Source organism: Procambarus clarkii, chromosome 2, assembly GCF_040958095.1.
Source record: "Procambarus clarkii isolate CNS0578487 chromosome 2, FALCON_Pclarkii_2.0, whole genome shotgun sequence".
NCBI lineage: Eukaryota > Metazoa > Arthropoda > Malacostraca > Decapoda > Cambaridae > Procambarus > Procambarus clarkii.
Genome location: NC_091151.1, coordinates 20,726,079 through 20,742,206, shown reverse-complemented (window position 1 = coordinate 20,742,206; position 16,128 = coordinate 20,726,079). Strand labels below are relative to the sequence as shown.

General features: G+C 42.0%; 1 protein-coding gene and 1 long non-coding RNA gene across 2 annotated transcripts in view; one reads left to right on the top strand and one right to left on the bottom strand.

Moving 5' to 3' along the window:
* The window catches only part of LOC138366876 (uncharacterized), a 64,197-nt gene extending 56,659 nt beyond the window's left edge, over nt 1-7,538 (bottom strand). The window contains exons 1-3 of the mRNA XM_069328170.1: nt 7,497-7,538; nt 7,090-7,206; nt 6,191-6,354 (exon numbers count right to left, since the gene is read on the bottom strand). Of these exons, the coding sequence (XP_069184271.1) occupies nt 6,191-6,354; nt 7,090-7,206; nt 7,497-7,538 (323 nt within the window). The remainder of the gene's footprint in view (nt 1-6,190; nt 6,355-7,089; nt 7,207-7,496) is intronic.
* Nucleotides 1-16,128, top strand: part of LOC138366954 (uncharacterized) — a 367,457-nt gene that overhangs the window by 216,063 nt on the left and 135,266 nt on the right. The window lies entirely within an intron of this gene.

Genomic DNA, 16,128 nt, shown 5'->3' with positions numbered 1-16,128 from the left:
ACAATGGGTATTGAATAGAAGTGTTTGTAGAAAGCCTATTGGTCCATATTTCTTGATGCTTCTATATTGGAGCGGAGTCTTGAGGTGGGTAGAATATAGTTGTGCAATAATTGGCTGTTGATTGCTGGTGTTGACTTCTTGATGTGTAGTGCCTCGCAAACGTCAAGCCGCCTGCTATCGCTGTATCTATCGATGATTTCTGTGTTGTTTACTAGGATTTCTCTGGCGATGGTTTGGTTATGGGAAGAGATTATATGTTCCTTAATGGAGCCCTGTTGCTTATGCATCATTAAACGCCTGGAAAGAGATGTTGTTGTCTTGCCTATATACTGGGTTTTTTGGAGCTTACAGTCCCCAAGTGGGCATTTGAAGGCATAGACGACGTTAGTCTCTTTTAAAGCGTTCTGTTTTGTGTCTGGAGAGTTTCTCATGAGTAGGCTGGCCGTTTTCTGGTTTTATAGTAAATCGTCAGTTGTATCCTCTGATTTTTGTCTGTAGGGATAACGTTTCTATTAACAATATCTTTCAGGACCCTTTCCTCCGTTTTATGAGCTGTGGAAAAGAAGTTCCTGTAAAATAGTCTAATAGGGGGTATAGGTGTTGTGTTAGTTGTCTCTTCAGAGGTTGCATGGCTTTTCACTTTCCTTCTTATGATGTCTTCGATGAAACCATTGGAGAAGCCGTTATTGACTAGAACCTGCCTTACCCTACAGAGTTCTTCAATTGAAGAACTCTGTAGGGTAAGGCAGGTTCTAGTCAATAACGGCTTCTCCAATGGTTTCATCGAAGACATCATAAGAAGGAAAGTGAAAAGCCATGCAACCTCTGAAGAGACAACTAACACAACACCTATACCCCCTATTAGACTATTTTACAGGAACTTCTTTTCCACAGCTCATAAAACGGAGGAAAGGGTCCTGAAAGATATTGTTAATAGAAACGTTATCCCTACAGACAAAAATCAGAGGATACAACTGACGATTTACTATAAAACCAGAAAAACGGCCAGCCTACTCATGAGAAACTCTCCGGACACAAAACAGAACGCTTTAAAAGAGACTAACGTCGTCTATGCCTTCAAATGCCCACTTGGGGACTGTAAGCTCCAAAAAACCCAGTATATAGGCAAGACAACAACATCTCTTTCCAGGCGTTTAACGATGCATAAGCAACAGGGCTCCATTAAGGAACATATAATCTCTTCCCATAACCAAACCATCGCCAGAGAAATCCTAGTAAACAACACAGAAATCATCGATAGATACAGCGATAGCAGGCGGCTTGACGTTTGCGAGGCACTACACATCAAGAAGTCAACACCAGCAATCAACAGCCAATTATTGCACAACTATATTCTACCCACCTCAAGACTCCGCTCCAATATAGAAGCATCAAGAAATATGGACCAATAGGCTTTCTACAAACACTTCTATTCAATACCCATTGTTTCTGTTCTGTCTTGTGTTGATACTTTTAATACCCTATTAATATCCCCTCATGTTCTGTCTTGTGTTAATGCCACGTCACTATATGCCACATCATCCCTCCCACCTCACTCAAATGTAGATATAATAGCAGAGATACGTAAGTTCTAATCAGTTGTGTATTTGTGAAGTCTTTGAAAATGTAATAAGTTTTACGAAACGCGCCCGTGTCGCGTCAGACTAGAAATAAAAATGAATTTTGGAGAAGTGATTTTTGATTTACCTCCAACAGTGAAGCGTAATGTACGAAAGATTGAGAAAATTCGTGTTAGAATTATTAATCTTACTTTTTCGGTCATATTTAATAATATATATATATATATATATATATATATATATATATATATATATATATATATATATATATATATATATATATATATGTCGTACCTAGTAGCCAGAACTCACTTCTCAGCCTACTATGCAAGGCCTGATTTGCCTAATAAGCCTAGTTTTCATGAATTAATGTTTTTTCGACAACCTAACCTATCCTAACCTAACCTAACCTAACGTTTTCGGCTTCCTAACCTAACCTAACCTATAAAGATAGGTTAGGTTAGGTTAGGTAGGGTTGGTTAGGTTCGGTCAAATATCTACGTTAATTTTAACTCCAATAAAAAAAAATTGACCTCATACATAATGAAATGGGTAGCTTTATCATTTCATAAGAAAAAAATTAGAGAAAATATATTAATTCAGTAAAACTTGGCTTGTTAGGCAAATCGGGCCTCGCATAGTAGGCTGAGAAGTGAGTTCTGGCTACTAGGTACGACATATATATATATATATATATATATATATATATATATATATATATATATATATATATATATATAATCTTTGGACAACACCCACCAGTGGGACTCGAACCCAGAAAGCACAACTACCTTCCAGTAGCAGGCATAACTAGTATGCTTTAACCCACTACACCATCAGACCTTAGGCTTATAAGCTGGACACGAGTTCTCTCACATTGACAGTGGCTTGATGGAAAATGCAGACTGACCCCACACTCATCTGGTGCCTTCGGGAAGTGGAGATGTTTGAGATATATATCTCGAACTATCTACTTCTTTTGAAAGGTCTGATGGTGTAGTGGGTTAAAGCATACTAGTTATGCCTGCTACTGGAAGGTAGTTGTGCTTTCTGGGTTCGAGTCCCACTGGTGGGTGTTGTCCAAAGATTATTTAATCTTCACTTGTGGTTTATGCAAGTATAGGCTTATATATATATATATATATATATATATATATATATATATATATATATATATATATATATATATATATATATATGTATATATATATATATATATATATATATATATATATATATATATATATAATTATATATATATATAAAACCAAATAACTCTTCCTCATGAGGGATTCGAATCTTAGATAGCCTGATGCATCAAGCACACTAGCATATCTAGTACAGTAATCACTTGACAGTGAAAGACTGTACAAAAATGTTGGAAGATGTGAGACTTACCGAACATCCGACAGTCTCGCCATAGCTAGAGATCACTGATCGTTTTCATCAAATCAGTCACTACTGAAGAACACGCGAGCCTCAAATGTTCAGCACACTTTCTTAAACCACAAGTTATATGTAATCAAAGAACTCTTTTTTTTTTTAGATATATACGAGTTGTTACATTCTTGTACAGCCACTAGTACGCGTAGCGTTTCGGGCAGGTCCCTGGAATACGATCCCCGCCGCGAAGAATCGTTTTTACAACCAAGTACTCATTTTACTGTTGAGTTAAACAGAGGATACAGTTAAGGATTTACGTGCAGTAAATCCTCCCCGACCAGGATACGAACCCATGACAAAGCACTCGCGGAACGTCTTACCACTACACCACAGAGACTGGTGTAGCCTTCGTCATGAAGGATTAAAACCTTTGATAGCCTGGTGCATCAAACACATGGTCAAAATGGTCAGTTTAAAGTGTCGTGTCCTAACCTTCCAGAGGACCGAACATAGAAAACGGGACTGTACGTCACTTTGAGAGCCGCTTCCATTTTCTAGTACGATATTTTTTTGGCCCACATAAATAGCTCTGGGAAATAAATTGCGATGAAGACAAAATATCTTCAAGACTAGAGTGGCAGATAGAGTTTAATGCTGAAAGTGTTGGGTTTTGAGCTACGCACAAAATTCTTGAAGTCGTGAAGTCTGAACTCGAGATAAGTAGGAATCTAATTCAAAAAAATGAAAGCATAAATATACTGATTAAAGGAAATGACATAATGGAATTTATTTCCTGATGCTTCAGCAATAAGACGTCTATCGGAAATTATATGAGGGCCACTAACTCTCTTGTGGCCTCGACGAGGACAAGAAGCCGGCGGCTTGTCGAAGATGTCCCTATTTGTCCTGATGATTTTATCGAGGAGGATTTTAAACTGCAGTGGTGATTTGGCATTTACTGCTTCAGCGGGTAGGCGGTTTCATGGATTAATAACCCTGTGGGTGAAATCTCCTGTTCTCAGTCCTACATTGTGGTTTATCGAGCTTGAAGCCGTTGCTCCTTGTTTGTGTTAAATCTGACTTTTTAAAGAAAGCGAGATTACTGAAATAGAGGGAATACAAAGAACATATACAGCAGGCATAGACACGATGAAGCACCGAAATTATTGAATCGTCTCAAAGTTCTCAAAATGTATTCTCTAGAAAGGACACGAGAGAGGTATCAAATAATAGACACATGGAAAATACTGGAGGGCCAGGTCCCAAATTTACACAGGAAATTAATAACATACTTGAGTGAGCTATATGGAAGGAAATGCAGAATAAAGCCAGCGAAGAGCAGAGGTGCCAGAGACACCATCAGGGAACACTATGAACTTCAGAGGTCCTCAGTTGTTCAACACACTTCCAGCAAGTGTAAGAAATATTGCCAGAAGAAGAGTCTTCCAGAAAAAAATGGACACTTTTTTGCAAGAAGAACTCGACCAACCAGGCTGTGGTGGATATGTGTGTCTGCGGGCCGCTCCAAGCAACAGCCTGTTGAACCAAGCTATCACAAGTTACGCCTGGCCTCAGGCCGGGCATGGAGAGTAGGACTCCGAGAATTTTATTCAGGTACAATATCTGCCAAATTGTTCAGCATTTTAAAGGTTTCGACGGGATGAGCCCTGCCATGTCAGGTTTGTAGTGTTGCTAGCGCTGTGGCCCTCAGTGTGATGGTAAAGCTTCCTCCTTACCTTGCCTGTGTTGGGCCTCACGAGGCTTCCTCCTTACCTTGCCTGTGTTAGGCCTCACGAGGCTTCCTCCTTACCTTGCCTGTGTTGGGCCTCACGAGGCTTCCTCCTTACCTTGCCTGTGTTGGGCCTCACGAGGCTTCCTCCTTACCTTGCCTGTGTTGGGCCTCACGAGGCTTCCTCCTTACCTTGCCTGTGTTGGGCCTCACGAGCCTTCCACCTTACCTTGCCTGTGTTGGCCCTCACGAGGCTTCCTCCTTACCTTGCCTGTGTTGGGCCTCACGAGGCTTCCACCTTACCTTGCCTGTGTTGGGCCTCACGAGGCTTCCTCCTTACCTTGCCTGTGTTGGGCCTCACGAGGCTTCCTCCTTACCTTGCCTGTGTTGGGCCTCACGAGGCTTCCTCCTTACCTTGCCTGTGTTGGGCCTCACGAGGCTTCCTCCTTACCTTGCCTGTGTTGGGCCTCACGAGGCTTCCTCCTTACCTTGCCTGTGTTGGGCCTCACGAGGCTTCCTCCTTACCTTGCCTGTATTAGGCCTCAGGAGGATTATACAGCTGAGTAATGGTCACCCAACTACACAGTGGACATAAGTTCACATGATCATGTACACAGAAGGCTGAGAAATTTAACCCAAGGAATAAGAAACTTGTCTTATGGAGATGTTGAAAACACCGAATTTTACTTTCTCTTAAAAGACTAAAAGTATAAGGTGACATAATTAATGTACATTAATGAATAAAAGAGTATAAAAGAGGACATAGGCTTGATTAATACATCAACACAAAATGTGACTCTAAACATTGGATATATGTATTGAATAAGTTTAAGTTCCAGACAAATCTGGGTCAATACTGGTGTCTGGTCTTGTGGATTTATGCCACAAATTAACAGGTAATATAATAGACGTGGAATTGTTTCCAGCGTAGGTTAGACATATATATAACTGAGTCTGTGTGTATGTAAATAAGAGCTGCCTCTCATGGACTAATATTTTGGCCGTATAGCAGTGTCCATTACTGTGTTATGTGTCCCCCTGGATGTGTTCTTATGTGTCCACCTGGATGTGTCCATTACTGTGTTCTTATGTGTCCACCTGGATGTGTCCATTACTGTGTTCTTATGTGTCCACCTGGATGTGTCCATTACTGTGTTCTTATGTGTCCACCTGGATGTGTCCATTATTGTGTTCTTATGTGTCCATTACTGTGTTCTTATGTGTCCACCTGGATGTATCCATTACTGTGTTCTTATGTGTCTACCAGAATGTTGAGAAGGATAAGGATCACAGTGGTAGCCACCTGGATGTTGTGAAGGATAAGGATCACAGTGGTAGCCACCTGGATGTTGTGAAGGATAAGGACCACAGTGGTAGCCACCTGGATGTTGTGAAGGATAAGGACCACAGTGGTAGCCACCAGGATGTTGTGAAGGATAACGATCACATTGGTAGCCACCTGGATGTTGAGAAGGATAAGGATCACAGTGGTAGCCACCTGGATGCTGGAAGAGCCTGGAGCAGCTGGTTCACCACCTGTGTTCTCTTGTACCAGTCCTGGGAGGTGACGACACCGTTGTTCCCATAGTTAGCAGTGTAGTACCACTCTCCCCACACCCCGATGAAGCCGGCCTGCAGCACTGCTATCACTCCAGCATACGTCTGCAACGATACATGCAACACTAACTGTTATCTTCCCAGAAAACGTCTGCATCAGCACATGCAATACTCACTGTTATCAACCTGCAAACACAGCTGACCATTCACTCTACGACGCCTTAACGTACAAGTGTCGGCTAGTGGCACTCCTGCAACAACCTTACCATGCAGGTGTGGGTTAGCGGTGATCCTGCAACAGCCTTACCGTTCAGGTGTGGGCTAGTGGCACTCCTGCAACAGCCTTACCGTGCAGGTGTGGGCTAGTGGCACTCCTGCAACAGCCTTACCATGCAAGTGTGGGCTAGTAACACTCCTGCAACAGCCTTGCCATGCAGGTGTGGGCTAGTGGCACTCCTGCAACAGCTTTACCATGCAGGTGTGGGCTAGTGACACTCCTGCAACAGCCTTACCATGCAGGTGTGAGCTAGTGCCACTCCTGCAACAGCCTTACCGTGCAGGAGTGGGCTAGTGGCGCTCCTGCAACAGCCTTACCATGCAGGTGTGGGCTAGTGGCACTCCTGCAACAGCTTTACTATGCAGGTGTGGGTTAGTGGCACTCCTGCAACAGCCTTACCATGCAGGTGTGGGCTAGTAGCACTCCTCCAACAGCCTTACCATGCAGGTGTGGGCTAGTGCCACTCCTCCAACAGCCTTACCGTGCAGGTGTGGGCTAGTGCCACTCCTCCAACAGCCTTACCGTGCAGGTGTGGGCTAGTGGCACTCCTCCAACAACCTTACCTGTAGGAGAGGTGTTAACTGCTGTATATGGGCCGCCAGTTGAGCGGGCGGGGCGTCGTTGATGTTGCTGGCGTCGAGGGAGTAGCAGAACCTCAGCACCACCTGTAACACCAGTCTCTGTAAACATCTTTATCAAACTATCCGGTTTGCGGAGCCGGTCGGCCGAGCGGACAGCGCACTGGACTTGTGATCCTGTGGTCCCGAGTTCGATCCCGGGCGCCGGCGAGAAACAATGGGCAGAGTTTCTTTCACCCTATGTCCCAGTTACCTACCAGTAAAATAGGTACCTGGGTGTTAGCCAGCTGTCACGGGCTGCTTCCTGGGGGTGGAGGCCTGGTCGAGGACCGGGCCGCGGGGACTCTAAAAAGCCCCGAAATCATCTCAAGATAACCTCAAGATAACTCAACATTATGGTGAAGGAGAGACAATATCAATTCTTCTTGCAACATCGTGGTCATAGCAGAAGGTAAGAAATGTTGCCTAGTATTTCAACACTTAAAAAATCCACAGAAATAACTACAAAGGAACATCAGACATTGGCTAAACCCTGCACATCCAACACTCAACCAATTATCAACAGCCAGACAACACTCAGATTCAGTCAACCATCTTCAAGACCGAGACACAAAATTCACCATACTGCTCCAGCAACCATAACAACTAAGGTAGTCAGGAGGATGAAGAAATAATAGAATACTGTAGTTGGATACCAATCAAAGACTAGATAAGGCGGGGTGTTGTATGGTGAGGAATGGTGGTTTATGGTGAGGAATGGTGGTGTGTAGGTTAGGTCTGGTGCTGTATGGTGAGGTCTGATGCTGAATGGTGAGGTCTGGTGCTGTATGGTGAGGTCTGGTGCTGTACTGTGGAGTATGGTGCTGTACGTGAGGTATGGTGGTGAATAATGAGATCTGGTGGTGTATTGTGAGGTCTGGCGCTGTATAGTGAGGTATAGGGCAGTATATTGAAGTCTGGTGTTGTATGGTGAGCTGTTGTAGTGTATGGTGAGGTCAGGTACTGTATGGTGAGGTCTGGTGCTGTATGGTGAGGTCTGGTGCTGTATAGTGAGATCTGGTGCTTTATCGCGAGGACTGGTGCTTTATCGCGAGGACTGGTGTTGTATGGTGAAATCTGGTGTTGTATGGTGCTGTATGGTGAAATCTGGTGTTGTATGGTGAGGTCTGGTGCTGTATGGTTAAATACGGTGTTGTATGGTGAGGTCTGGTGCTGTATGTTGAAATCTGGTGCTGTATGGTGAGGTCTGATGCTGAATGGTAAGGTCTGGTGGTGTATGGTGAGGTCTGATGCTGAATGGTGAGGTCTGGTGTTGTATGGTGAGGTCTGGTGCTGTATGGTGAGGTCTGGTGCTGTATGGTGAGGTCTGATGCTGAATGGTAAGGTCTGGTGCTGTATGGTGAGGTCTGGTGCTGTATGGTTAGGTCTGAGGGGGGTATGGTAAGGTCTGGTGGTGTATGGTGACATCTGGTAGTGTATGGTGACGTTTGATGGTGTAAGGTGACGTCTGGTGGTGTATGGTGACGTCTGGTGGTGTATGGTGAGCTCTGGTGGTGTATGGTGACGTCTGGTGTATGGTGAGCTCTGGTGGTGTATGATGACGTCTGGTGGTGTATGGTTAGGTCTGGTGGTGTATGGTGACGTCTGGTGGTGTATGATGACGTCTGGTGGTGTATGGTGAGGTCTGGGGCTCTATACCTACTTGACAACTGCTTGATGGGGTTCTGGGAGTTCTTCTACTCCCCAAGCCTTGTCTGAGGCCAGGCTTGACTTATGAAAGTTTGGTCCACCAGGTTGTTGCTTGGAGCGGCCCGCAGGCGCACATACCCACCACGGCCCGGTTGGTCCGGCACATTTTTTAGAAAACAGTCTAGTTTTCTCTTGAATATGTCCATGGTTATTCCAGCAATATTTCTGATAGTCGCTGGGAGGACGTTGAACAACCGCGGACCTCTGATGTTTATACAGTGTTCTCTGATTGTGCCTATGACACCTTTGCTCTTCACTGGTTCTATTCTGCATTTTCTCCCATATCGTTCACTCCAGTACGTTGTTATTTTACTGTGCAGATTTGGAACCTGTCCCCTCCAGTATATTACATGTGTATATAGAATATACACATGGAATATGAATTGACTAGATATATTTGGTATCTCTCTCGTCTCCTTTCTAGTGAGTACATTTGGAGAGCTTTGAGACGATCCCAATAATTTAGGTGCTTTATCGCGTCTAATGCGTGCCGTATATGTTCTCTGTACTCCCTTTATTTCAGCAATCTTTCCTGCTCTGAAGGGGGAAGTGAGTACTGAGCAGTACTCATGACGGGACAGCACAAGTGACTTGAAGAGTACAACCATTGTGATGGGATCCCTGGATTTGGAAGTTCTCGGAATTCATCCTATCATTTTTCTGGCTGCTGCAATATTTGCTTGGTTATGCTTTTTAAACGTTAGGTCGTCGGACTTCATTATTCCCAAATCCTTGACATGCTGTTTTCCTACAATGGGCCAGATTCGATTGTGTTTTGTACCCTGTATTATGTTTCAGATCCTCATTTTTGCCGTACCAGAGTACCTACAATTTATCACTGTTAAACATTATGTTATTTTCTGCTGCCCAATCGAACTTTGTTGATATCTGCTTGTAGTTTTTAAATGTCTTCCGCAAACGTAATTGCCATTCTGATTTTTGTGTCATCTGCAAAGGATGACACGAAGCTGTGACATGAAGCTGTATGATGAGGTCTGGTGGTGTATGGTGACGTCTGGTGGTGTATGGGGATGTCGGGTGGTGCATGGTGAGGTCTGGGGCTGTATGGTGAGGTCTGGTGCTGTATGGTGAGGTCTAGTGTTGTATCGTGAGGTCTGGTCTTATATGGTGAGGTCTGGGGCTGTATGGTAACGTCTGGTTGTGTGTGGTGAGATCTGGTGGTGTATGGTGAGGTCTGGTGTTGTATGGTGAGGTCTGGTGCTGTATGGCTGAGGTCTGGTATTGTATGGTTAGGTCTGGTGCTGTATGGTGAGGTCTGGTGTTGTATGGTGAGGTCTGGGGCTGTATGGTGAGGTCTGGTGTTGTATGGTAAGGTCTGGGGCTGTATGGTAACGTCTGGTTGTGTGTGGTGAGATCTGGTGGTGTAAGGTGAAGTCTGGTGCTGTATGGTGAGGTCTGGTGCTGTATGGTGAGGTCTGGTGTTGTATGGTGTGGTCTGGTGCTCTATAGTGAGGACTGTTGTTGTATGGTGAGGTCTGGGGCTGTATGGTGAGGTCTGGTGTTGTATGGTGAGTTCTGGGTCTATATGATGAGGTCTTGTATTGTGTGGTGAGTTCTGGGTCTATATGGTGAGGTCTGGTGTTGTATGGTGAGTTCTGGGTCTATATGATGAGGTCTGGTGTTGTATGGTGAGTTCTGGGTCTATATGGTGAGGTCTGGTGTTGTATGGTGAGTTCTGGGTCTATATGATGAGGTCTGGTGTTGTATGGTGAGTTCTGGGTCTATATGATGAGGTCTGGTGTTGTATGGTGAGTTCTGGGTCTATATGATGAGATCTGGTGTTGTATGGTGAGTTCTGGGTCTATATGGTGATATCTGGTGTTGTATGGTGAGTTCTGGGTCTATATGGTGAGGTCTGGTGTTGTATGGTGAGTTCTGGGTCTATATGAAGAGGTCTGGTGTTGTGTGGTGAGTTCTGGGTCTATATGGTGAGGTCTGGTGTTATATGGTGAGTTCTGGGTCTATATGATGAGGTCTGGTGTTGTATGGTGAGTTCTGGGTCTATATGGTGAGGTCTGGTGTTGTATGGTGAGTTCTGGGTCTATATGGTGAGGTCTGGTGTTGTATGGTGAGTTCTGGGTCTATATGATGAGGTCTTGTGTTGTATGGTGAGTTCTGGGTCTATATGATGAGATCTGGTGTTGTATGGTGAGTTCTGGGTCTATATGGTGATATCTGGTGTTGTATGGTGAGTTCTGGGTCTATATGGTGAGGTCTGGTGTTGTATAGTGAGTTCTGGGTCTATATGATGAGGTCTGGTGTTGTATGGTGAGTTCTGGGTCTATATGATGAGGTCTGGTGTTGTATGGTGAGTTCTGGGTCTATATGGTGAGGTCTGGTGTTGTATGGTGAGTTCTGGGTCTATATGGTGAGTGTGGGAACCGACCTGTGAGATTTATATTTATTTAATTTATATGAATTTATATTTACGTTAATTTATATACTTCGATAGCAATTGGTATGATGATAAGTGGACTGTATTTCTGCAATAATCTCACAGATCGATCCTCTACACATTAGGGGGGTTTATATTAAATTTATATATATTCAGCCAATCAAACTACAGTATTAACTACACATATTGTTAAACATTGAAGAGGTTCCTTATCTTATTGTACAGCAGGCTTTAGTCCACCAGGTATAACCAGGATGTAGACACCACATTTTCCCTCGTGTGAGGTAGCTTCCATCACCCTGGTAACTGATGCACAAAGCATGCTTCCTTGTCTTGACCTGTCAAAAGGGCGCTAGCTATGAAGCCAGAATCCTAATATATGACAGCTATATCAGAGAAAACACTGTACAAGGAACCATAAAGACCTAGGCTTAATTACCTTTAGTATGAGGCGATATCATATTCTAACAGGTTCCACCCTATCTAATGACATTAATGGCCATAAATGATAGATAAATGGGTTTCGGCAGAACACTTAACTTGTATTTGTTGACAGCATGTTGATGATGGTACACCTTTGGTTTCCATAACACTTCGTCCAAGTAAAATTAACAGGAGCTGAATTGCTCCCGTGCCTCGGGTCTAAGTACAATAACAATGGCTGACCACTCCCTCCTCACTGACACTACTGGTCTAGATTGTCCAGATGACAGTGAGTGATAGAAGGGTCACATTTACTCTATATTAATTCTGATAATTAAGTTAATTTATATGAGATGTTTTTATGATGGTAAAGTCCAAAGACTAATGTATTATGAATAATTCCCACCATAATAGGTGGTGAATTTATAATATTATGTGGTAATGATATCCCGTTTTCTATAGACGGAAATTCCAATACAAGTTACATTTTTTATGGGTTAACTTGTTTATACACAACCCGTTCTCACACAAGACAGCACATATATGACTTAATGCTTAGAGTCAATATGTTGAATATGAATTAGTAAATATGTGATATATTCCCAGTTACTTTTTTTTCCAAGGCCCAAACTCTTCCTCACGTACCAATTTACGTCTCACAGTACCCGTCCGTCAACCTAGATAGCAGAATAGTCGTGATTGGTTCAATTATAAGGAAAATTGTACTTTTCAGGTCCCACATGGGTTGTGAAATTTACCTACTATTGTCCATGCTCTTAGAATATTATAGATCAGCTACTTTCTATTGAAGGCTCGTAGTTTTGTTTTGAGAAATATTAGTTGTTCTTAGTAGATTATAATAAAAACTAATAATGATTACATAGAATAACAGTCCTTCACCAATCAATATTATATACCATAGTTTGTGCTTTACAAATCTTTAAAGGATGTTTTGTAGGAACTGCTAACAGAAAACGATGGTACATTGGAATGTCTATGGGGTAAACTACTGTAAACAGGATGGTATTGTGTCTACTCTACCAACTACAGGATCGGTATATTGTCCACTACCACCTGTTAGGTGGGTAAGGGGTGCAATACCACCCACAGGATGGGTGTGAGGGTCATATCCACCCAGAGGATGAGTATGGGGATCACATCCACCCACAGGAAGGGTATGGGGTCCAATAGCACCCACAGGATGAGTATGGCGTCCACTACAACCCACAGGATGGGTATGGGGCTCCAACCACCCATAGAATGGGTATGGGGCTCCAACCACCCATAAAATGGGTATGGGGTCCAATAACACCCACTGGATGTGTATAGCGTCCATTGCCGCGCGTCGAGCTCGAAAACCGCAGCATTCATCTCAGAACCATGCCTATTTCACGCAGATTCCTTAATAAACGTAAGAGTTTTATATGTCACAAGAAAGATAGAAATATAAGCTTCATTCTAAATACCGTACCATGGGCATATTTAAATTTAAAGCGAAGATACGTGTACTTTTATAATAGCCGAGCTCCGACCCCGGACAGATCGATCGACCGAGCAACTCTCTCTCAGAACAATGTTTATTTCACGTGAATTCGTTAGTAAACATATATGTTTTATATGTCTCAAGAAAGGCAGACATATAAGCTTCACTTTAAACACTTTACTATAGACATATTTAAAGTTCTAATGAAGATTCATGTATTTTAAAAATTACGGACCTCCCACCCCGTACAGACTGAACGACAGAGCAACTCTCTCTCAGATCAATGTTTATTTCACGTAAATTCGTTAATAAACACAAATGTTTTATATGTCTTAAGCAAGATAGAAATAAGAGCTTCATTTTAAATACATTACAATAGACATATTTATAGCTCAAGTGAAGATACATATGTTTTTATAGTAGCGCTCAGTAGCATGTCGGGCATGGAGTGCAGACGCCTACGCACTTGCCGATATATTTATAATTAACAAAGATTCGCTAATAAAGCCTAAAATCTTATATGCCTCCAGAAAGACCGAGATATGAACATTATTATAATTGCACCATATGAAATATATCTTGTTCGAAAACAAAGATATATCAATTTTAATTTAAGTTTCGACTCTCTCTCGGGTGAGACAGATGGGGCGACTCTCGCCCCATCTATTAGAGATTCTGTGCGCTAAAGACCCAAAGCTACTCAAACCCTCCTATCATTATTTAAGTAATGAAGTAATATGGTATATTTACTCACTATAATGTGGGTGCTGAATGCAGAACATGAGAAAACATATATTTACTCCAAACTAATATAATTTCATTACGAAATAAGTAGCATCAAAGGAAGTCGATGGTCCAAGCGGCAATGTTGTGGAGCGACTTATCCAAGATATATCGTTGTTTGGTAAGTGTTTGTTGGCATATCCAGTTGTCGCACTTCTCTGCACAAATTATCACAAATTTAAATTATAATGTTATCAAGTACAATACGTATTTTTAATAAAATCTAACATAACTAGCCAGAAAACATTTAACATTTATTAAAAAATATATGTTTGGAAGTTAAATCGACTTCATATGACAATGGTTTTGTTATTCGTTATTCGTTGACATGCGTTCGCTACTTAAACTACCATATACTGTAGTTATGTAAATTCTCCCATGTCTCTTCGCTCATCTCACCGAACCCTACAGGCTCTGTGATATATTGTTTAATTAATTGAGATTCACAAATAAAGCTAATAATTGTATATGTTATCAAAAAGGCAGAGCTTAGTTTAGTTCATTTATTATGCACCCCATACCCATCCTATGGACGATAGTGGAGTGTTACAGAGGCACATAATGGGCTCAGGGACTGAGCCCCACAATTCATATAGCCAAGCAAGTTATAATCTTGATAGGCTAGTTACAAAAGTCAATACACATTGTCACATCAACAATGGGCTCGAGACCGACCACAAGTACAGTTTATAATTTAAGCAACTGACATATATGGAGGGCTAGTGTCACAATTGATATGTTTATCCTACACATAATCCCCTCTCCCCCATCCAATAGGCAGCGGTGGATAGGTTACAATCAAGTCTTTTTTTTTTTGCGTTTTATGCAGAGATTAGGTCTTATTAGGTGAGGAAAGATATTCATATTTTAAAGAAGGCTTCTTGGCTGATGCTCTCCATTGATGGAAAATATACAACCTTTTGAAAATCAATATTAGTTTGATCTAGATATTGTAATTAACGAAAGTATTTATCTCATCAAAAAGGTAGAAATATAGGCTACATTTAAAATCCTTTGTCATAAATATAACTGAAGTGAAAACGAAGATATATGCGTTTTGATAGTTATTTGAGGGCTTGCTCTGAGAGTGTGAAGCCCTGCACACCAGCCAATAAATTGTATAATTAGCTTCATATATTTTAATTAATCTTAAAAATCTATATGTCCGAAGAAAGCAAGATGTAGTCGTTAATGTGACAACATTTAAAAATATATATCTCTTAAGTTAAATAAATAATACCACCTTATCGCCGGTGTCCGGACACATGAAAACTACCTAGGTATCCGTATCCAGCCAGGCGGGGATCACAGGCTGCACAATACTGATAAATTATATAATGCACTACTTGTGGTCGATCTCGAACCCATTTATGATGTGACGACTTATAGTGAATTTTGTAACTAGCTCATCAAGATTGTAACTTGCTTAGCTAAATGAATTGTGGGGTTCGATCCATTCATTTCTTTTCTTTATTATGCACCCCATAATACCCATCCTGTGGGCGGTGGTGTACAGGATTACAGAGGCACATAATCGGTTCAGGAACTGAACCCTCTAGTTTGTTTAGCTAAGCAAATAACAATCTTTTGACGCTAGTTACAAAATTATTAATGTACACATACTTATGCATACATGTACATATACATACGTATACATATATAAATACACATACATATTTAATCACCCACACAAATACACACATCAGTAATCTTTTGTGTCACAAGTGATTCAACAAGAGGCTCACAACAATCACTATACAAGGCACTTTACATCTATGAGGAGTGGCACAGTTACTAGTCTAATTGCTCCACACCCACCCAACTGGGCGGCAGCTTTACAGTCATGTGCTCCACACCCACCCAACTGGGCGGCAGCTTTACAGTCATGTGCTCCACACCTACCCAACTGGGCGGCAGCTTTACAGTTACCTGGCGTTATTCTTCACCTATATCTTTTTCTGGTTAATCCCTATTTACATTATGCAGTTCAGGTTTCGTCGCCATACTATAGTTTTTAGTTTAGTTAATTTATCACATAATGGGTTCAGGGACTGAACACACAATTTATTTATCTAAGCAAGTTACAATCTTGAGGAGCTAGGCACAAAATTCATAACACATCGTCACATCAACAACATGTGTTCGAGATCGACCACAAGTACAGTTTCTA